At 36.2% G+C, this 24,131-nt stretch overlaps 1 protein-coding gene and 1 long non-coding RNA gene across 3 annotated transcripts in view; one reads left to right on the forward strand and one right to left on the reverse strand.

Annotated features, from left to right (window-relative positions):
• Positions 1-24,131, forward strand: part of dgkb (diacylglycerol kinase, beta) — a 72,682-nt gene that overhangs the window by 15,574 nt on the left and 32,977 nt on the right. For both annotated transcript variants that reach the window (XM_028013305.1, XM_028013306.1), the window contains 13 exons: positions 2,333-2,382; positions 4,310-4,384; positions 5,382-5,501; positions 8,192-8,309; positions 9,603-9,691; positions 9,983-10,099; positions 10,372-10,470; positions 11,856-11,957; positions 15,139-15,212; positions 15,731-15,805; positions 18,574-18,659; positions 20,055-20,144; positions 21,255-21,415. In XM_028013305.1, the coding sequence (XP_027869106.1) occupies positions 2,333-2,382; positions 4,310-4,384; positions 5,382-5,501; positions 8,192-8,309; positions 9,603-9,691; positions 9,983-10,099; positions 10,372-10,470; positions 11,856-11,957; positions 15,139-15,212; positions 15,731-15,805; positions 18,574-18,659; positions 20,055-20,144; positions 21,255-21,415 (1,256 nt within the window). The remainder of the gene's footprint in view (positions 1-2,332; positions 2,383-4,309; positions 4,385-5,381; positions 5,502-8,191; positions 8,310-9,602; positions 9,692-9,982; positions 10,100-10,371; positions 10,471-11,855; positions 11,958-15,138; positions 15,213-15,730; positions 15,806-18,573; positions 18,660-20,054; positions 20,145-21,254; positions 21,416-24,131) is intronic.
• On the reverse strand, positions 11,977-19,253 carry LOC114142170 (uncharacterized). Its single transcript, XR_003594970.1, has 3 exons — positions 19,165-19,253; positions 17,488-17,589; positions 11,977-12,953 (listed from the first exon to the last, which is right to left on the reverse strand). It is a non-coding gene; the product is annotated as an uncharacterized LOC114142170 (long non-coding RNA).

Raw genomic sequence — 24,131 nt, forward strand, 5'->3', positions numbered from 1 at the left:
GTGAAAATCCGGTAGAAATGATGCACTAATCCAGTCATGTTTACATAGAAACAACTCGCTGCCAGGCTTTGTGAAACTTGCGGTCACGTGGGTCGGTTGTGGGCGGAGCTTGGTAAGGTCCATAGTGAGTCAATTAGGATAACATCAGGGGATTTTATCCTCCAAAGTTGCATTTTCTTTCAAATATTTGATTATGAAAAAATATTTCCATAAATATTATGGAGTCATTTTCCACAGAAAAATCTGAAAATAGATGAATTTGCAAATAGATGAGGGCCCACTATGCATAATAGTACTGTTTTTAGGATTGCTTTTTTTTTACTTTAGAAAAAAATTTTCTACTCTTACCAAATATAAGCAGGTGAGTTATTGCACTTGATAAGTCTTATGATGTGTTATTGTCAAATAAGGCACGATTGGTAAATTAAAAAATATTTTCTACTTTACTTTCATCTGTCCAGAGGAAGTCTTATGATTGAGTTATGCAGCTGTCTCCTGAGCATGCTGTCTAGTTACACAGAGTCCTGCTGATGCAATAAATATTTGATGCAAATGCAAAGCAGAAACATGTAGATGTTGCATTGACACCAACAGGCAACCTTTCCAAACCAGCCAGTATTCAGTATTTTTATAACTTTGCTGTCAGTAACATTCTACCTAATCATTATCGTATGCAGAGTGAAATGGAGCTTTTAGGGTTTTCGGTAACTTCTTTGAAGATTTTGATCTTAAAGACAATTTGCTGAAAAGTTTGGCACATGACTTTAATGTTTTCTACATGTGAATAATTGCTTCTCACTATTGCATTTCTAACATCCCTGTTGATTTTGTTCTTTGGCAGTGTGTTAACACACACACACATCTTTCTTGTTTGTCAGTTTTAGGCTCACATGATGTGCAGCCTTGGGTCTTTCTGCAGCCATCCCACATCAGATAAACATGTCTTTATCAATCTGACAGCACCTGCACCTGAGTAACAGCAACAGCTTCTCTAAAATAAATGTCTCTGACAGATCTGCCTATGCACACTGTTTTGTTACCATGGAAACAGCGACTTGTTGATTGTATAACAGAGACAGACTGGGGTCACAGCATTTAAAGAATAGACATGACTTCTTCTTGCAAAAATAAGAAAATAATACATATGTGAGATTTTCTTACTCCATTTTTAAGAGATGCAGGAGGGTGCAATCATATGTTGAATATAACTTTACTGTCAATGTTTAATTTAAATGCAAACAGCTTACAAGTTATTATGGGTCATTTTCTTTTTATTTGAAGCCACTAGAAAACATCAAAGAGTAAAATTATGTTTTATTCCACAGTTTGCCTGTAAATATTTACTTTAAAGATTGAGGAGGTGGAGAAAGCATTGATCTAGATTCTAGAATCTAGAATCTAGATCTGAAAATGTGGTTTCCGAAACACTCGTGGTCCGCGGGCGTCCCCTGGTGGTCATAAAGGCACTGCATGTTAACGACCGTTTGTTTGTCATGACGTCAGCTCAAAGTGCGACACTACAGCTAGCTTCCCAAAGCGTCATGTTTAAAAATAATAGTGGATTAGTGGCTTAAAACCGGGTCACTCAAAAGAAAAACTGAATAGAAAACAACTTTAGGACAACTTGTATGATCGGAGGAAGCTAAGTTATACCTCCTGAGAGTTTTGATGTTTTACAGTGCACTTCATGCATGTGAGCGATTCGATTCTTTTGAACGGCTCTAAGCTATTTACGGTAAGACTCGGTGAGAACTTAGCTTTTTTTTTTAGATTTTACTTGCTTATGATGCTCTGCTCACACCTCAACAGCTATTGTTTTTATTTAATTGAAGATTACTAAATTAAATGAAATACAATAGATAAATAAATGGGTGCATATATTTTTCTATATTTAATGGTACAGAAGAGGATTTTTGTTTTTGCCAAATTAAAGAAAAATAGACAACTAAAGTCTATTTTTCTTTAGTTGTGCTTCTAAATTACAAATATGTCTAAAAGTTATTAATGCACACCACACTTGGTCGTAAAGAACAACTTCTTGTTTGATTTTCTTGTGTTTGACATAATTGGAAAGCTTAGAAAACCATAAAATTGAAAAACCACACTTTTCACAATATATGAATGACTCAAAATGCCCTGAGTGGAATTGTGTTAAGAGAAAAATATTTTCATTTCACAGTTTGTATATATTAAGATGTTATTGCGGTGGAATTTCAAGTTAGGTTGTCCATGAGTGTTTGTTGAATGTGTAAAGTGGTCCTCAGCTTGAAAAAGTTTGAGAAACACTGACTGATCTAGGACTAATATTTTGGTTTATTTTTCATTTCCACAGTTATGTTTCGGCTCTATGACACAGATGGAAACGGATCGCTGGATAGCTCGGTGAATATTTTTTCCTCTTTTCTCTTTCAAGTCAAGCGCATAAATCTGTATGTTTTTTTCCCCCCAATCGACAAAGAGCTGGTATGGATCATCAAACATTTGTGCACAAGGAAAGAAAGGCCTGTAAAAATCTCATTAAGTGTAACTCAACATCTGGAATCCTACCAGGAACACAGATTGTTGGCATTCAGAGCAAACAAAATCACTAAGATGCCATTACGAAGCTGCGAAAAGGCAGTGAATTAATAAAACACTGCCTAAGAACATATTGCCTTGTAGTCAATTATTGTGCAACCCCCCCAGTTTAGTCCTTACTGCCTGTTACTGCTGCATGCACACCTGTGCTCAGGGGCATCAGGTGTCCAAACACCCACACAAACACACCTGATCCCGCCCTCCAGGTGGCGCAATGTGTTCTAAATGTATGCTTCACCGAGCTGCAACAAGCAAATCAAATCTGGTTCATTTAAGCAGAAAGTTTTTTCTGGTTTATTTTTCCCTCATGCAAAAAAGATGAAATTCTGTGCTGCTTTTCCGGTGAGGCTGAATTGGTCCAATTATTTGATGTAGAAGGGTGTTCCAAAATGAATAAATTAGAAATATGTTACACTTAGTATTGTAATTAAAAGATTTTTCTCTTATTATATGGAATCATTATACATATGGATAGAACATTCTTGATAATAAAACCTTAAATGTAGTTATTTACAAATTATGGCCTAAAAATTGTGTCCATATTCTGCAAAGTATATTTCTATCTATAGTGTAAGAAAAAAAAAGAAAAAATTTAAAATGTTGGGGGATTTTTACTGTAATTTAACTGTTTATCATGTTAAATTTACTTACATGTCTGTTAATACAAAACTGTTATTTTTTTGTATTTTTACAGTATATTTTCTTGTACATTTTTAAACACTTTTCTTATTCAAAAACTGAAACTTTAAGTATTTTTAGCGTATTTCTCAATTTTCAAATTTGTTTTGTCATACAAAAACATTAAGTCTGTGTTATATATTAAATGTGTTAAATATATTGTAGTTGTACTGTAAAATGTCATATTGTCACCTTCCTAAAATAATGGCTTAAATCTTATTTTATAACAGTCATTTTCATGCAGCTAATAATTTAGCAGTTTGTTTTCTCTTGACCAGACATTGTGGTATTAAATGTATTTAAAGGTTCAGATATTTTATTGTAAATGCATTTTAATGAATCCAATATACTGACAAGCATTTTTCTATCTATCGATCTAACTATATTTAGTCATGTTAGTTCTACAACAAAATAGTTTCATAAGTTGAAATTTCCTCCTGTTAGCTACCTTATAGACTAATATAATAAATTACAATATTGAAAATCTGCTCGTCAAGTCATTTCTGGAAACAATTTGCTTTTTAGAAACATTCTCTATTTTGATACCTGAATAAGCTTGTTTTTCAATCTTTGTTGCTGCTCTTAAAATAATTTAACAAGACATCTAACTAATTTATGAATGGAAAAAAAGTAAGTTTGTAGGTAAAGTTAGTAGGAGGAAGTCTTTATAAACACTCATTGGTGGAAGTGGGAATAAAATAGGAGAGTTTTTCCAGTAAGATCCATATTAACACCAAAACATGAACCTGTGATTCTTCTCTACCAAAACATGAACTCGTGATTCTTCTCTACCAAAACATGAACCTGTGATTCTTCTCTCTCCACTTCAAAACTGTCCTTAGCATCTTGATAATCCAGTGTGGCACCAGACACAAATGTCAGGCTCTCTTTAATTAAACCATCAGACGAGGAGCTCTTCCCACACTGCCTTTGTTTCCCGCTGTGCAGCTCTTCTGCACGTGTTCCCAACCTGCTATTACCAGCTGTTTATCAGTCTCCATATTGGAAGGTAAATACTGTATTTCTATGCCTGTAATGACCGTCTGTGATGCAGGAGCTGGAGCACATTATCTCCCAGATGATGCACGTAGCAGAGTACCTGGAATGGGACGTGACGGAGCTCAAACCGGTAAGAACAACGTTTTGCCAGAAAAATACATTAGAAAACATGCTTCATTTTAGAGGTATTCTGATGAAAACTGTGGCACTTCTGGAAAATGCATGCAAAATGCAAAATTTTGCATGCATTCTTGTTATATTTGCAAGAATATAACATTTAATTTTGTGCATATACTCACTGGAAAAACAATTCCAGAATTAGTATATATTGTATTCTACAAAACATGTACCACAATTACTGCCGTTTTCAATTAAATTAGTGTAATCAAAGGAATTTAATAACTTATACTTACATTTTTAAAAGTTGATCAGTTACTCAGAACCTTAAATTAATATCATGTTTTCTGTATCGATGGATAAATATGATAAATATTAAATACATATTAAGAACATTTTTACTGGAGGTTCCTAAATGTGTGGAGCAAAAATGTAAATTATGTGCGTGATATGTAAGGTTTGTAATTACACTAAATCAACTAATGTGACTCAAAATATTACTGTATTGTGTTCTACAAAAATTATATAAACACAAAATTATACCAAGTATTTTTGATCTCGTTTCTAGTACCCTTGAAAGAGGACAAAACTGGACTTTTTCATCAATATTAAGGAAGTTTTCACTTAAAACAATCTCCTATTTCTTACTAAAAAGTTACTTCTAAGTTAGTTTTGTCTTATTTCAAGTTTACTAGAAACTAGATCAAAAATACTTGGTATGATTTGGTTTTGCAGTGTATGTACCACAATTATTGGTGTTTTCAATGAAATTAGTGTAACAAATGAATTTCAGTAAGATATACTTCATTATTATTTTTAGTTTATCTGCTTGTTAGACCTTAATTTTTACAACATTAGTAAACTAATGCGGGGTTTTCTGTGTCATTGGATGAATATGAACTATTAAACATAGTTTTAGTGGCGATGCCAAAAGGTGTGGAGCAAAAATGTAAATTATAAGTGTGACGTTTCAGTTTGTAAGTGAAAATCCAAACTGTTTTATGTCACAGATCCTCCAGGAAATGATGCATGAGATCGACTACGATCAGGACGGTACGGTGTCCCTGGGGGAGTGGATCCAAGGAGGCCTGACCACCATCCCACTGCTGGTCCTGCTGGGTCTGGAGACGGTGAGGTCACACAGAAACCGCCTGCATCTGCCACTGATAACACAGAAAAAATAAAGAAAACCTGAATGAAATCTGCAAAAGCAGGTAAAACAAAATACCACTTCTTGGTTTGAATATGGAAGCTAATATTCAAACATACTGAAGTTTTGCTTAATTTCTTAAATTTTCCATCATTTCTCATTTTCATTTGACACCATAAGGGCGCTTAAGAGAAAATTACCTCCTTGGTGTGTCATCAAACCTTTTAATTATCAATCAGTGTTTAATTGCTGCTTTTAATTTATTGCCACAGCTACATCAGATATTGTTTTTTCTCAATAATGCAAAAAAGAAAAAGCAAAAGAAACAGTGGAACGTTTGACACCGTTTTAAAAACACATTCATAAGACAATTATTTAACACTTTTCTTAAGAGCTTGTGTATATATGTATGTCTTACACCTTACAAGTGTAAATTAGCTTTATTATCCTCACCTCTCCTCTTTGTTTAACCTGATTTCAGATCCGTCCAGCAAGGTGATTATGTTAATTACTCTAAATTTGACACATCGTTTCTCTAATTACATCATGTAAATAGTAGTAATAAGAAGAATAAAGAGAATCACACTTAGGCATATGTTTCTGTTGTAGTAGCTTCGTGTTTGTGGTGTTTCAGTGGATTTTTCCACATCTTTATGATCTATTACTGTTAAAGTTTTTTCCAGCAACATAAAGGAGTCTATATTTATAGTTTACACACTTCTTTTCTAATTTCTCTCCGGATCAAATGTGATTTTCTGTGTCTCTGCCAAGTTTTTGAACCTTCAGTCCTGCTCCATCATGCTGTAAGCTATTAAAGAATCATTGCTGAACTGTTCCAGGTCTCCTGATGAAGTTTGAATTTGTTTCTTTATTCAGTCTTCAATCTTCTTGGTGAGGAACTGCAAAGAAATTGACTCTTAAATAAGAAACAAGCCTATAAACTGCATCAGGAAGCTTCACTGCTGTCTCATCGCTAAATTCTTCGAGATAGCTTTGTTTTTCTTCCACTTGTCCCTAACAATAAGAGGGAAGATTCATCACACAGTCGTGCAAAATCAATTTGCACACTGTAAAACATTTGAAGGTGGTTTAACTTGAAAATGAAAGTCCACCTGCTGCCTTGAAAATGCAATTTAAGTCAACAAGAAAATTGTTTTGTTTTTAACTCATAAATTAAAGTTCATAAAGTTGATTTAACAACAAGAACATTGTTTTTTAAGTTCATTAATCTTGAACTGTGAGTTTTAACTTAATGCTGCAAATTAAACAAATAATTATTTCACAATATGCAAGAAAAAAACTGCCGTCACCTTGTTAAAGAGCCACATTTCTCTATTATCTTCACTCACAATATCAAGTTAAAAATAACTACTTGTTTTAGTTTAGAATAATTTAAATTCTTCCTTCAAATTGCATGAACAAAATTTCTGATCTGATAGTGAATTTTGTTAAACATCACAATGAATTCTGTTCAAAACATTTAGTGGGAACAGGACATAAAAATAAACATTTGCCTTAATAAAACACAAGAGTCAGATCAATGTAGCGCACTTCCATCTCAGGATACAAAACATGCCGCTAAGCATTCTGGGAAATAGTTCCCACTCTTGTCTTTTTCTTCTTCCAGTTTTTAAATTCTAACCAAAAAACTCTAGTTTCTTTAACTCTTGGAGGTTTGACAAAATTAATAAAAAGCTAACAAAACTTACTGCTGTATGTTTATCTTTCACCAACTAACACATTTATTTTCAGAATCTAAAACTCACTACATTTATTCAACTTAAAGAGTAGAAGACAGTAGATGTGGCTCAAATGTTTTATAGTGCACTTCATGCAGAATCCCAGTTTGTTGTTGCTATTTATTTTATAAAAAAGGTTATTTTCTGCCTTTCTTATCAAAGGATACTCATCTCTATGCATGCAGAAGTTCACACACCCACCTGCTGCTAATATAAATGACCTGTTCAGATAGCATCGTGGTTATTCTTCACCATTCTCAGTAAAAGATGGTTCCAGTTCTAGCTGGTGTTTTTTACTGAAGCCTCTTTATTGGAGCTGAAACTTTCACATTTTTGATCATTTGAGAAACTGCAGTTGCTGCACATGAGGTCATTTTCATGCTAAAAAGATGATGGCTGCACACTTTTTCCCCCGTTTTAGTGATTGTCTGCTTGCCATTACACAAAAATTTTAAACTAGTTACATTTTTGGAATAAATTAAATTGCCCTTTTACATAATAATCTGAATACAATAAAAAGTGTCAGTAAAAGACATCAGAATGCTTTATTAGCTAACCAGAAAAGTTTTTTATTGAATGTAAAAAAAAAAAGAAAAATTGCATTAGAGAACAACTTCCATATACAAACTCTGAGGGTGCAATTCTTAAATTGTCCACTAGATGGCTGCATTTCTCTGTCTTCATTTAAAGTCGCAACCAGCGCTCGTTTTTTATTTATGAATGAATGAATGAAATATTTCTAATAATTGAACTCAAACTGAATTCAGAGTTTCCTACAGAATCTTTCTCATTGCTACTACAACAAAAAACAATAAATAAATAATGATAATAATAATTCACTGTCTTCCACTGTAAGAAACACATGGAAAAGCAATAAAGCTCTTACTGTTGTTCATGATAAAGTAAGTAATGGATGTTTCTGTTTGTTCAGAATGTAAAAGATGATGGGCAGCACGTGTGGAGGCTGAAGCACTTCAACAAACCCGCCTACTGTAACCTGTGTCTCAACATGCTAATTGGGCTGGGGAAGCAGGGACTCTGCTGCTCATGTGAGTCTGTCGCCTGACGCTCAGCATTTCATCTCTAAATACACAAACTCATCCGTTGTTTGGATGCTTTGACATTCTTATTTGGTTTCTAATAAAATCCTCCCATCTGAAAACAGAATGTTTTAATGCCGTAGCTTATTCTCACACTGATGTTTATTCAGAGGAGAAAATTTATGTTTGGATTTTTTTATTTATTTATATTTTTTACATGAAACCATGCTTTCATTTTGTCAACATTTCTCAAGGTTGGATCAAACAGAGAGAAGGATTTCTGGATATTATTGTTTGCAGAGTTCAGGATTCTTACTGATTCTCTCATCTGTTGAGGTTTTCTAATGATTTATTTACAGGAACTAAGGCTGCATTCACACTGCAGCCTAAAGTGACCCAATTCCAATTTTTGTTTTGCCATAATGCAACCTGTATCTGATCTTTTCATGACAATCTGATGAAAACTGTCTGATGAACCCATTTTTTTTGGGTTCGTCAGACAAAAATGGGTCGTATTTTTTTCAAATGCAACTCAGGCCACTTGGGTTTTCAATACGCATCTGATTCAAATGTGACCTGAATCTGAACGGTCAGGTCGCATTCATCCGACATGAACGACATTGATACTCTACAAATGTCACTATTCTGCGTCCTGATACGCACAAGCGGGAAGAAAATCAACAATCATGGTGGACATTAACGAGGAAGTTGTTAATCTGCTGGCTCCGATTGGACAACACCTCCAAATGTGTAAGTTACGCTCCACCGTTAGCATCCATGTTTACTTCCGCAAACATTGAGCACTTCTTCTTTTGTTTGGCGGTTGGCAAAACACTGAGCATGCTCTGTATGTGTGACCTTATTGCGCCCTCTACTGTGCAAGCCTCATATATTTGGAAGTGTGAACAACAATGCCAAAAAAATCAGATTTGATAAAAAATTGGATTTGGGTCACTTTAGGCTGCAGTGTGAACCCAGTCTAAAGCTGTTGATTTTGATGTCCAGTTAGCCGTTTCTGTGCTGATTTAGTAGCGTGTTTGGATTGTTAACATTTAGTATTTATTTGCAGAAGAATAAGGAAAACGATTCAGTGCTTTCAGACCTCAAATAATGCAAAGAAAATGAGTTCATATTCATTTAGAAACAACAACGCTAATGTTTTAACTCAGGAAGAGTCCAGAAATCAATATTTGGTGGAATAACCAGGAGGTTTTCAATGGGGTTCAGTCCAGTGGACTCTTCATTTTTTCCAGAGGTGTATGAATTTTTATGGATCGTTTATTTTATTCTGCCTTTTATCAGTTTGCAAGTATACGGTCCATGAGCGCTGTGTGGCTCGCGCTCCACTTTCTTGCATCAAAACGTACGTGAAATCCAAGAAAAACACTGAGGTGAGTCCTGACAATGATCTTCTGCTGCAACAAATATTACTCAATCTGTTATTAAGCATTGCTTATTAACAGGATAATATTTGAACTCTAAAACACACACCATTACTCGTTTGGCCTCTTGTCTTCCTTTTCTCTCCTTTATTTCTCGTTTCCTCCTGATTGTTTTCTTTCCTTTCTGCTTTCTTTAATTGCCGTGTCACTTCTACCTTTGTATACATCTTGTTTTTCTGCACCACGTTTTTTTTCTCGCTGCTTTTCCACCCAGTATGCCGTCTCTCCTCCTCTTTGCAGGTAATGCATCATTTCTGGGTGGAGGGGAACTGCCCCACCAAGTGTGACAAGTGTCACAAAACCATTAAGTGTTACCAGGGCCTGACTGGGCTCCACTGTGTGTGGTGTCAAATCACGGTAAGCCACCCCTCGCTGAGAGGCAGCCACCTCCTCATTATATTCCCACTGCTTCTTGTTGTTTAGGCTTTCATTTTGGCACCTCTGATACCTCACAAGTCATTTCGCCAATTTACACTCAGAAAACACTTGTTTGCAGCTCTAAGATAATAGAAAATAAGACGGAGACGGCGACGTGTGCATTTGCAAATAAACCCTGAAAACGCAGCTGAAATATTTATTTCTGTTGCCACTAGTTTGAGGTTGTTAATAATAGCTTCCACCTCCTCCAGCTCCATAACAAGTGTGCTTCCCACGTCAAACCTGAGTGTGACTGCGGACCCCTGAAGGATCACATCCTGCCCCCAAACTCAATCTGCCCCGTCGTCCTGGTAAGACTTCGCTTGTTCTGGTCAGCGGGCCTCGAGGCGGAGAGAGCCTTCGAGACCTGATGATCCAATCATCAGACCTGAGTTCTCCTACTGTGCTTCGAAGTGGGAGCAATTTATTTTTTAGAACTTTATTCTGAAAATTGCACAAGTGTGTTTGAAGTGGATAAAAGTGTTCCACCATAACACAATTTTCTTTCTAATCAGCTGCAGATTTCTCTTTTATTTTGGAGGAAAAATAGTTAGATTTTCACCTTCAAATTGGTATAGAATAGACTTTATTAATCCCCAAGGGGAAATAACTTATTCGTTGTCAAGCTACTCCATCTAAAGTGTTAAATATTAATAATGCAAATATAACCATAAGAGATAAAGTAAATACAAATATAATATTTTTTATATCAGGTTGCAGTTACCTTTATTGCCACAAGCACAGAAGTGACTAACATTAAGGAAATTTATTTGATTGGCAGTTATCTGCTAATATATATGTGACACCTTATTGAGGAAAGTATTAAGCCCACCTTCTTTGACCTCTGTGGCTATTTTTCTTTTATTGAATTCTGGTCTGTTTTAATCCTTTGATCTGCACCAATATTGCCACCAGCTTTCAGCAGGGGGTATTTTTTTTCTGTGTGATCTTACATAAATTGCTATGGTTTTCAAGCAATGCGTCAGAATTTTTCAGAAAAATAGACTTTTTTTCTCAGAATTCTGACTTTAATCTTGCAAGATGAAACGTTAGTATTCTGAGAAAAAAAAATCCAGAGTTTAAATTTTTTTTTTCTTTTTTAGTGCTCTTAATCCTCTTCCACATCATTGTGCAGGGTTTCCACGCAGTAGTGAAAGGTAATAAAAGATTAAAAAAATTAAATGAGCTCAAATTAAGACCAGTAAAAGGTAGTAAGAATGCAGGCCAGTAACTAAAGGTAGTAAAAGGTAGTACGTTTTTCATTGACGTTCACGAATTGTCTTAAGTTTATTTTACTAAAATCTGTATAAAAAATTATAACTACCGTACTGGCAGGACCTGCGCTGTCACTGATAGACTCCAAGCTGCTGTGCGCATGCGTTGTGTTGGAACCGCCTAACGTGTTGAGACTAGCTAGTCATTTTGCGCTTCGCCATGGGAAAATATACGTTTTCACAACTTTGGCTCGATGATCCGAGATGCAAAGATTAGGGATGACCGAAGTTGAAAAGTAAAACATAGCAAAAAAAAAACATAAATTAGCAGAAATTAGTATAAAACCTGAAATAGTTGAAAAGTAAAACAGCAAAAGAAATGGAATGAATTAGCAGAAGCAGAAATGAGTTCTGATATTTGGATCTTGTTTTGTGCTGCTGTTTGGAGTCAAACCTCGAACCGTTTTGCTGTGTCACTTCAGGAACGGCAGTCGACTCTGAGAAAGGACTCCAGGTCCAGTCAGTCGAGTCGAGGAAAGATGCAGAGGGCGAACTCTGTCACAGTGGACGGCCAAGGACTGCAGGTTAGCCTCACATCGGACATACTGTGTGTCTTGGCTTTTACTGACATTTCAGTACATAAGTACAAAGAAATTCACACTAAAATCACCCAGTAAATGTGTGGCGATCAGTTAGTTTCATTATTGTGTCAAGAATTTGTTATAAAATGGTTGAAAATGAAAAAACATATATTTTACCAAAGGAAATGAGGATTATTAGAACTCAATACCACCGTATTTATTCATTGTAAGGTCTTGAAAAATGTGCTTTCTTTCATTGCAGCAACTTAACTGCCTTGTTGCTGAAAAAGTGCTATACAAATAAAACTACTTCTTCTTCTTAATTTTCACATAAAAAAATATAGAAAAACCCAACCTTTAATGTGAAAAATTCTCTTCAGGAAGGGATAAAAGCGTTCTTCTCGCTAACTTGAATGTTTCCATCCCTAAAAATTCCCACAAATAATATAAAATAAAGTAACCCAGGCATTTTTTAATTTATACTTTGCAATTTTTCAGTGGAGTAATTGAAATGATCCCAGTCACTCTTTAAAATGGGAAGGAACATGATTTATAAGCAAGTATTATGTGTGATAATCTTATTAAATCAGGAAATGGCAACTGGAAAGCAGCTAAACACAAAATTATTTCTAACATTTTATGCATCTTTATTCAGGTAGCTGACAAAGAGTTGAGTAAAGAGTGTAAAACGGATGACGTCTTTATAACCAACCATATGTCACCCAAACTCATTGAACTTCTGATCCAGACAAAGTTTTAAATCAGTTAGATTAGAGAAGCTACAGGTGGTGTAAAGACAGCAATATCGCCTCTCATTATCGGCATATCAAGCCAGTTTCCTGTCGAATCTTAAGATTTGATGTGAGCCTCTGCAGTTGGTGAACACCGCCAGTCCTGCTGGTAATCAGCATCATCCATAATCAACATCCTGATCCTGTGCCAGCACGCCGCCGATGGAAACCCTGCCGCCGTCTGCGGCGAGCGTTCGTCTGCGCGCGGCTTTAGGAAAGAGAAATACGATGAATCAAATCCTGGCCACATCCATCTCTGCCTCTCGCTGGCTAACCAGCGTAATAATCAAGATTATTATTTATAATTACAGGAAGTAATGGATCACTCTGGACGGGACAGGGAGCTCATTAATTCACCCTCGGCCTGCTGGGATAGCAGACAGGGGGAGTTAAGTGCTTCATCTGTGTCAGGGAGAGATCTGGGCGAGTTGTTGCAGGACAGTTCAAACGGGGCGTGGGCCTGAGGCTCAAACCGAGTCCAGAACCTCAGGCAAACTGGGAGATTATGTCTGATCATATATTTGAGACAAGGTATCATCACATTATACCCACAACCTCTCACCTACGACCTATTATACTTCCTTGATCAAGTTAGGATGGGTCTATAGATCAGGGGTGTCATTTACGTTTTGGGCCAAATCAATAATTTATAAAAATTAAGTATTATTGAGCATCTTTTCAGTCCCTCCAGAATTTTACAATTATTTTGTTATTGTGATTTGTAAAAATCAAAGTGCTTGTGGTACTAATTCTGAAATATTTGCTATATTTATGTCTGTAAATGCGACTTTTTATTACTCACTGTATAGATCATGGACTATAAGCTGACATCAATTCAAGCCGAGGCAGCTGTTTAGTACAAGTAAAAAAGTTTTTGACAATGTTTGAGAAAAATCTGAAATAAACTCCCAATTATGTATTAGTGCAAAAAAGTATGGGGATTTGTTGATTTTGTATCGATTTCCATGATAATTCGGAAGAAACTAGAGGGACTGATTGATATAATTGGGCAGTAAACAGATAAAACCTGCATTAATTTGATTGATAACATAATATTTAAGCAAATGTAGTGTTTTCTTTAGAACTTAGAGGACCATATAAAAAGCTTTTGCGGGCCGAATTTGGCCCAGGGGCCTCAAGTTTGACACACGTGGTCTATAGGCTACACAATACTTTTTTTTACACAAAATCATTCTTAGATAATGAGATTTTAATCTAATCAGTTCTGTCCTTTTTGAGCTCCTTTCAGAATGAGGTGTTTTAGAGCCTCTTGTCACTTTAAATCCAAATAATCTGCTGCTGCTGCTTTCCATGCCCCCCAACTCAATGTTGGGGGGCAGAACTGGAGCCTCCTGCACAACCAACAAGAATAGTAAGTCAACAACAAAACACGTATTTTTTCTAGCACCATTGTACAGTGCATACAAAGGTAAAATCAGCTGACCAAACATGCTGGAGCTCTGCTCTGGTTGCTAGGTCACGGCGAATCCGACTCAACGATCAGGAGGTTTAAGAAACGACTTGATTTCCACTCACCAGAAAACATTAACTATTTTTTAAGCACTTTGACTGTTTTTCGAAGCAGTAGAATAACATAATGTACAAAAATGTGAATTTTGCCTAATAAGCCCCCTTTAATATTTGTATTATTCCAGATATTTTGTGAACATCAGGGGACAAACAACATCACAGAGACTTAGAAACACAGCAGGGAGCAGATTGATTCTAAAATTATTTCCCAAACTCTGAATAAAAAAAAGAATTTAAGCCGTCATACAAAAATCGAGTATTGCACAAGTAGAAACCTACCAAGTCATATGCATCCACCTAAACTGACAGACTGGACAACCAAGAGCTCCATGGTAACTCTGGAGGAGCTGCAGAGATTCACAACGTCTGCCTGTTACACATTTCCAGGATGAAATGTGTAAAAAAAATCTGCAAGAGGCTGACAGGAACTCTTATAGGTTTTTATATCATTTTAATACAATATCAATATTAAACATATAAAATACAGTAATGTTTGTGGGTCAGGGTGTTGCATTTATGCAACATTTTCCATTTTCAAAAGGTTTGTATTCAGATTAAATCTTTTGAGCTTAACCTAAAACCCATTGACAACTTTTAAAACCCTCTTTCTTTTAAATGGACTGTATAAATAACATTTCAAGGGAAAAGTTTAGGTTTCCACATAGAAGACTATAGAGCGCTCCCGTTCCCGGGCTGGACCGGTTCACAGGAAATTTGTGCAGAATGCAGGCAGGCAGTGCAGCCCTTGGAAGTGCCATATATACTTGATAAAATGTCTGAGGGATACGGCTTGAAAGTGAATTCCTGTGAAGCATCCTGCAGTCTCCAAACACCGAGGCTTTGTTTTGACATCTTCCACACAGATCACAACAATAGAGGGCACTCATCCTCTGCTGGTGTTTGTCAATCCAAAGAGCGGGGGCAAGCAGGGGGAGAGGTAAGTACACAACCTGTCTCAACATGCTACAAGGAGCCTCTGAAGCAGCTACAGAGGGGAGGAAGCAGCATGGCCGCGGGGCTGACGGCTGCTTTTTGACTTAGTCAAATAAAAACACAATCTGATTTACCTAAAGTGCCGGCCGCCTCGGAGAGAAACTCCTCTCACTGCCGGCTTCAGTCCCTTTCTGTAACCCAGGGCTAATTGGGTTATTACTGAAACATATTCATTCACTTCTTATTATGCCGGCCCTCATCTGTTTAAATTATGAGATCAAAATATGACTTCAGCCAGTTGATATAATGAAATTGAAATTAAAATGAATTAGTCTTTCTAATGGTTTCTCCTCAAGGGGATTTTAGACATTTTTCCGCCTTGCTGCCCAGTCCTCCGGCGTGTCGGTCTGATCAGAGAAGCTCTGTGTTTCCCCCCATTCACCGAGTCAGCATGTGACGGAGTCAGCTATTACACTTTCGCTCACTGCTTTGTTTCCTGATTTTCTTTTTCTTTTCTATTAGAATTTATAGAAAGTTCCAGTATCTCCTGAACCCGAGACAAGTGTACAACCTGGCCAAGAATGGACCATTGCCGGGGTACGTTGGAAAAAAACTTGTGCTAAATCAATTAGCGTTTATATTAATTTCCATTCTGGCAAAAAGAAGGCATTGTGGGACTAACTCTGAGGTTAATGCTAATGCAGATTTTAATTGCTATTGGTTGGTGTTTGCACAGCAACCAGTCCAGGAGCGCCATTACTTTTTTTTGACACTGATTGGCTACATTCCCAAGAGAGAGATAAGGAAGTCGGTGGATGTTAGCTTATGATGTAGTGCTAAGATGATTTTCTCTGTGTGTATTAATGGATATTAAGGTATATTTGATGTTTCAACTAATAAAGTAGGCAGATATAGGTGGATTTTACACTGCAAGAACACAAAATCTTAAGTATTTTTGGTCTAGGTTCTTATCAAAACGTCTTGGTACACTTGAAATACGACAAACTAGCTTATAAGTAACTTTAAGCAAGATGTTGGAGCTGGACTTAAGTCCACAATAATATTGATGAAAAAGAACTAGTTCCATTGGCAGATTATTTGACTTAACAAGACATTCTCCTCATGTTATAAGTTAAATAATCTGCCAGTATTTTTCATCAATATTAAGGAATTACTCATTTAGAACAAGTTTTCATATCTTGCTAAGATGTTACTTGTAAGCTATTTTTGTCTTATTTCCACTGTACTAAGATATCTGCAGTAAAAACCTGGTAACATTTTGTGTTTTTGCAGTATTGTCCTTAAATGTTGATGCAAATCCCATTTTAATATTATGAATGATAAACAAAGACTCCTTATAGGCCTGTCACAATAAACAATAAATCAATTAATTGTATGATGTTTATTTGCATAACTTATTGTTTTTCTCTTTCTACCAAAAACTGGATGACAAAATTCCTCAGTCTGGTGTTTTGGTCTCAACTAGCCATTTTTTTAGGTCAATTTTGTTTACAGACACTTCATAAGTCATTTTATTTGTTGTTTCTGTTGTTTTGTTTATTTATTGTGGATATATAAAATGTCTTCCAGTTCCAGGATGATTCCAGTTGGATGATTTTCAAAATCATCCACATGATTTTGAAAATTTCAAGTTTACTGATCTTTAAGAATGCATGCATAATTATGCCATTACCATTAAATTACTTTAAAATGGTCTCAAAATAACATTATTGTTTATTGCAATAACTAATGGGATAATTTATTGTCCAGCAAAATTTGTTGTACTTAGAGGCCTAACTAATTATATTTGGAGAAATGACACATTTTAAAAATATATATTTGTAATCTTAACAGAAATGGATTGCATTTAACTAAAAAAGAAAAAAAAAAAAAAAAACTAAGACAATCCATTTGTCATTCTGCTTACTCTCTGTTGTTGCTCACATATAATGATCCCATCACATGCAAGAGAGGCCTTTAGCATTACAGCCTCCAGTTTCTCCTCCCTCACATACCCAAATGAGGTGAGTTCACATATAACACATCCTGGAGACGACCGTACCGAGCCGGATCCGCAGACAAGTAGCGGCTCTGTATGTATAAGACTATATGAGAGCTCGTGACACAAATGACTGACGGATGCAGAGTGGGTGAAGCTCTTGCCACACAACATGTGATCACGCATGCAGACAAGAAGCTCGCCACACCCCGGTGGTGTGGACGGCGCCAGGTCCCCTACAGTTCACGTTTGTGATTAAGAAAATGAATGGATCATTTACATGCAAGAGGCTCCTTCACTTTGCCGCCTGCGTCCAGCAGCATTCGGGACACGCAGGAATTTCTCGCCGCCGTGCTACCATGTTGTTTGGCTTTGATTAGACCTGAAAAACAGCATCTTTTAGATTTATAAAAAATAAATAAACAGCAGCACACCGCTGCTTAAAAAAGGATCCAAGAGGCTTGAACTGCATGTATGAGAAGACAGCCGAGTTTTCAGCACCAGCAGTTTCATTTTGTTAATTTTCCTCTGATGAGAACCAAAAGCATTGTCTGGTTCTGGATGCAGAGATCCTGACAGCATACGCGATGACCTTCCCCAGTTATAACCTAGTTAATATTTTGCCAAGTGAACTCACCGCAGCTCACATTAGCAGGGTGAGCGGTCACCATCGGACACTGCAGCCCAGGCAGCCGCGTACACTGCTGTCAATTAGCTGCCTTTCTAATCAAATTACAGCAAATTAAGTGTTTGTTTCTTGGTATTTAAATATCCCCAAAGTTGCCTTTCATGTTCACGGCCGTCTGTTTTTGTGTCTAATGTGGTTTGTGGCCCCAGTTGGAGAGTAATTGAGCGAGTCATTTACCCGCCATACGAGGCAGTGAGGCTGGCTCATTCAGTTAGGGCTTTGTTATTGTGAAGGAACGGAGGAAGTTGGACTGAACATTGCCTGTCATGATCCAATTAGTCCCTGAACAGACAGTGTACCTCACTGAATGAATAATATCAATGCGACATGTGTTTTTTTTTTTTAGTGAGATTAGGTTCAGTTTACAGTAAAGTAATATGCTATTTTAAAAAATATGTTGTTTAAAATCTCAAATACAAGAAACTGTAAGAAAAACTAAGATGTTAATGGAAGAAATCTTAGGAATTTTGAATCATTCTTTAATGTAAAAAAAATTACTTTCCTGCTAATCACCGAAATAAAAAGATTAGGTTCAGTTTACCACTTTGTCTTCTAAAAATTAGAGGACAATTTTTTAGAGTGTCCTCTAAAAAAAGGGCACTCGTAAAAAAATGTCCTCTATTTTTTAGAGGGCAATATAAATTTCTGTTTCAAAAATATTAACTTTTATCATTGCAGTTTGAACTTCTTCCGAGATGTTCCTGATTTTAGAGTATTGACCTGCGGAGGAGACGGCACTGTGGGCTGGATCCTGGACTTTATTGGTACAAATTACTTATTTTCAAATATTTTGTTGAAAATCCACAGAACATTTTCTTTCAAGCATTTTCTGTGATTTGGGGGAACACAAGAAATATTGGTATATTGTCGTTATAGTGGAAAAGGAATGCTTAATCTTTAAATATGTTGTAGTTCAAAAAGTTGGCCTGATATTAACTTTTGTTTCACATTGTGCTTGTGTCCAAATATAGTGGTACAGAAATGAAAACTATTGACTGAATTTTGAGCTCTATTTTTCACAGCATAAGTGTATAATTAACTGTTGTGGACACCGATAACTAGAAAAATGAGTTGCTCTGACCATAAAGCACTTTTCATAAACATTATGACATTTAGCTGAATAATGCTAACTGCTAAATTCTAGCGCTAGACTAAAGTGCTAGCTTCTATTCAGATTTTATTTGTCCTCGAAAGATTACAACCGTCAAGCACCAATATAGTTTTGACATAATTTATTTGTCATGTTATTCGCGTAGATGTTGTATTTACCTTCACATCTTGTTCAGTACTGCCCATGTTTTATGTTGTCCCTGCATGGTTCTTGTTTGAAATAAAGTTATTGGTGAAAAAAAGAGAGCACGTAAAGAGAGGAAACGGAACTGCTGAAACGGAACATTCTTCGCCCCCTTCAAAATAAGAGCATGAATATACACAGAATTCTTACCAGAATGTTTTCGGAAAAATTTTAGTAACATGTAAACGTTCAAGTACAGCACACACTGTATGGTTTTTTTTAACTTTGTAATTTTGTGTTTTTATTATGTAAAGTAAATATACTTAATTGATTTATAACAACACTTGACAATTATTCACAGTGAAAATAATGCACCTTATACTTGAATTTGCCTTACATTTCTACAAGAATGTGCAGTAATCTATGAAACAATAGCAAAACAACTGTCCATTTCCTTTATTAGACAAATTTCATTTATTTTTATTGGTTTTTGGAGTCTCCGTTGCTCAGCCTTCAATGGTAAACCATTATTTATTGGTCGTATATAAACACCTTGAACGAGCTCTGTGCTGTCAGTGGTGGCCAAATAGGATGATTACGTGAGAGAGGGAAAACGACATATTAGTCATCACTTAGAAAAAAAAATCTCTCCTCTGTTTGTACTTGAAGGTGTGTTACTTCTTCATTCTCTCTAAAAATTGCCTCAATTTTTTTTATCAATCAAAACAATGGTAGGTAATAACCGTCAGGCAAAATGTGGTTTTTGAAATTGGCTGCACAACTGGAAGTCCATATTGACTTGTTTTTACAAGCAAAGGTGCAAAATGGATTTGATTTGTTCGTTACAAGTTTGTGTTGTGAATTTGCCCTCTGGGTTTGACCTCTTGTTTGACACACTGTTGTGATTTTTGTCCCACTGCTCCAGATAAGGCCAACCTGGACAGGAACCCCCCTGTATGTATACTTCCTCTTGGCACGGGCAATGACCTGGCGAGATGTCTGCGATGGGGAGGAGGTACTGGATACATATCAGGGAATAATTTGCTTTGGTTTCGCCTAATGCACTTTTTTAAATAGAGGAGAGATTTGTACTCTTGATTTATCATATAAGGATGTTAGGAAAAAAAAGTCCAGAGATCAGGAAATACAAAAAAAACCTAACGGAGTGCAGCATTTAAGAAATTAAAACTTTCTGTCATGCACTGATCAGTCATAACCTGATAATTATAGATGTGTTTTGTTGATTTATGCAGAAATGTCTGACCATTTAGGTCACTTAAAAATGTAATTATCACTTGAACAATTATCTTGTATGAATATTTTAAATCAGTTTTGCAGTTTATTAATTAAAAATGTGAGTGTTTATGAGGGAGATGCTTGTTAGTCCCTCTTACACGAAGCACTTAATTTTAGTCATACTCTTTGGAAGTTTTCACATTTTCTCACTTTAAAATCACACTTTAATGTATTTTATCTGGTTTTTATTTAATAGAAAAACACAAAGTAGTGCAAAAATCTGAACCGGAATTAAACAAAATAAAAATGTGAAAAGTGTGGCAACTGTTTGCATTCTGCCCTTTCTGAGTCAATACTTGTTTTTACTGTTACCACAGTGATGAGTCTCATACAGCTTTGTGCATCTAGAAACTTGATTTTTTGTTTGCAAAGTCATTCAAGCTTAGTCAGATTGGATGGGCAACATCTATAAACATCAGTTTTTTAGTCTTGGACTTTGACTGGGCCACTCTAACACCATTCAGTTGCATTGCTGACTGCATATTTAGGACAGTAACTTTTCTTTAACCCTGTCTGTCTGCTGCGTTCCTTAGTGTTTGTTCTCTAACAAGCCTCTAAAGCCAACACAGAACAGCTGGACTAAATTACAGAGAGTGTTTTTATTTCTGAAGGCAGTTGACTGCATTGGATTTTATTTAGCTGCATCTGATAAAAGGAGGTTAAATACAAATGGGCAGAAAAGCTCTGAGTTATTTTTTTTCTTCCATTTCACATTTATGCACTACTATAAGATGCTCTTTCACATAAGATCCTGATAAAATGCATCCATAACATGTGAAAATGTTCCTTTACCTGTTTTAATTTCTCGTCTGTCTTGTGCTTCTCTGAGGCTATGAGGGCGAAAACCTCCTGAAGATCCTTCGGGACATTGAGAACAGCACAGAGGTGATGCTGGATCGCTGGAAGATCGATGTGACATCTGCTGACAAGGAGGAGCGAGGGGACCCGGTGCCTTACAGCATTATGAACAACTACTTCTCCATAGGAGTGGTGGGTCTTGACACTCAGACTGTACATACGTTTTATTTTAACAGGTTCCACAAGAAAATTATGATAAAAATCAGATAATCTGTGGTTTTTGATTGAGGTTAATTTAGTTTTTGATGGGTGAGAATGAAAAGTGATGCTGGATGAAAAAGAAATAATTGATCTCCTAAAAATTTGTGTCAAACCTGAAGAACTGTTTCAGACTTGGAAGTTTTTGATATTTACACTAAAACCTGTGTCTTTCATAGGAGCTCAGGACCATAGTTTTATGCGTTTCAAATCAAATTGAATTGTATTTGTGCAGCACATTTCACTTTGACCTGCCTTGTTTCAAAAACAAGGCAGGTCAAAGTGCTTTACATCACAAAAACACAAAAAACCACAATTGAAACATTACATTTTTCCAAGTGTCATCATTACACATCAAAATGTTGGTCAGCTTTTTCAATTATTGTAGTACAAAAGCAACTCTGATCGGGTGGGTTATTAGTCTTGACTCAGAGGAACTCAGTGTTTCAGCTGTTTTGCAGTTTTCTTGAAGTTTGGTCCAGATTTTTGGTGCATAGAAGCTGAATGCTATTTCTCCACCTTTGGTTCTGGTTCTGGATCTGGATGCAGAGCAGAACCAGAACCAGAGTACCTGAAAGGTCTGGAAGGTTGATACAATAACAGCGGATCTTTAATAGGGAAGCACCAATTTATCGTCGCCTTTTTCCTTATGTTTGAGAGATCGGTGATCAGCCGATACTTACATGTGAAGCCGATCTTTTCTCCCTTTGCAAGTCTGAAAATCAACCACTGTCCTCTTCTGCTCTGCTGTGAGAGACGTTTTACTGTCAGACAAGGTCATGTCTGCACATTTGCAGCTAACAGTTACCCCACTCTTACCAATTCAGCAACTTTTTTGCTATAATTAGGAACATTTCAGACAAAAATTTGGTGTCAGCCAAAATCGGAATCAGCAGGCCAGGCTTTTTAAAGATCGGTTATCAGTGATATACCAAAAAGCTGCAGTCGGTGCACGCCTAATCTTTGTAGTGAATTGTGGTGCTAAGCTGTTTGGTGATTTATAAACTAACAGTGTTTCAAAGTCTATTCTCTGAGATACAGGTAGAGACTTTAGAACTGGGGTGATGTGCTCTATCTTCCTGGTTTAGCTAAAATTTGCAAATATCAGCTTTTCAAGACTGATTCCTATAATTTTATTGCACATCTTTAGGATGATGTGACATTTTTTAGATCTGAGAGAGACTAAAAAATGTCAATATCACCTATAATTAGGGATGTTTTTTTTTTTTATCCAATAATTTGAACAAAGGTGATAAAAACACATTAGTTTGTAAAATAGTCTAACATTGAGAATGACAGTTTTTGCTAAATATAAAGTCCAACAATGCCTTTATAGACATCTTATAGGTGAAAGGTCAAGGTGTGTGTGTGCATGTGCGGGCAGGGGTGTGTGGGTGTGTGTGTCGGGGTGCTCTGCAGAAGTGTAACCAAAGCAAACATTTGTAAAATAAAATATAAAACCACCTCCATCAATATTTGCATTTGCTATTAAAGGTAGAATTTAAAAAGTAATACATCGCAGCGCACACACAGCAACAGCATAATCATTTAATTTATTTGTTTTGAGCACATGGTTAGCACGTGGTTAGGCCTTTATTGAGATGTGCTCAAGCTGTAACCACCTCTGATCGATAAATAAGCCTTGTTTTGCATCTGCGTGGGGTTACGGAGCCGTCGGCAACTCCTCTGTCCATCTCTGGGATAATGACTCTGATTTCACGTAGCTCATGTTAGCCATTACCCATAAATGTCAGGGGGAAATATGGTAATTGACATTTGCAGGTGTCTGAATGGATCCACTGGGGGTTGTGAGATTTGTACGGACTGTGGCAGAGACATAAGTGATTCATGGCCTCACAAATGTTAGTTGAATAACACCTCCATCCCGGGCCCACTAATGACCATGTTTGAGGATAATAAAGGACAGGTCTAGTTAACATTGTGATAGAGGAGACCAATGGTTCCAATCTGTCTTAGGAAGGAAACATATGGTGGTGTCTGCAGGGGGGAAGTGTTTACAGCATTTTCTGAGGTTTTATTGCAATAATTTCCTCCTGTAAATGCCAAAAGTTACTCATTTTTGACTGCACTTTACAGTAAATGGTTGACGTGAATGAAAAAGGTGGTTCAACTGGAGAAGAGAAAGGGCATCAACCAACTACAGATTGAAAATATTACATTTTACTTTTTTTAACATTAGAAAATACGTACCGTAAAAGCACTAAAAGTTCATTTAAAACAGTGTTTCTCAAACGTGTTCAGGTCCACTTAACCCATTTAACAAAACCTCACATACCATCTAACTTTACATTGCACCTCAATAATCTTTATATATGACCAGGTTTTTATTCTAATTTGATTTAGAGAAATCAGATCTTCTGACTAAATTGATAAAAAAAAAATTTACATTATCAGTTCATTTCCGTTAATATTTCTCATCCAAAAAAGGTTCTAGAATGGAAAATTGTTTTCTAACATTTATTTAGTTAAATATTACAAACTTGGATTTCTGTAAGTTGAGTAATAAACACTGATGAGGGTAAGTACATGTAAATTAAACATTTCATCTTCATCTCTCCCCCTGCTCGTCACTCATTGGTCCAGATTCTCAGGAAACCAATCACAAGTCGTGCATTTTGCATTCATAGTT

This window comes from Xiphophorus couchianus, chromosome 3, assembly GCF_001444195.1.
Source record: "Xiphophorus couchianus chromosome 3, X_couchianus-1.0, whole genome shotgun sequence".
Lineage (NCBI taxonomy): Eukaryota > Metazoa > Chordata > Actinopteri > Cyprinodontiformes > Poeciliidae > Xiphophorus > Xiphophorus couchianus.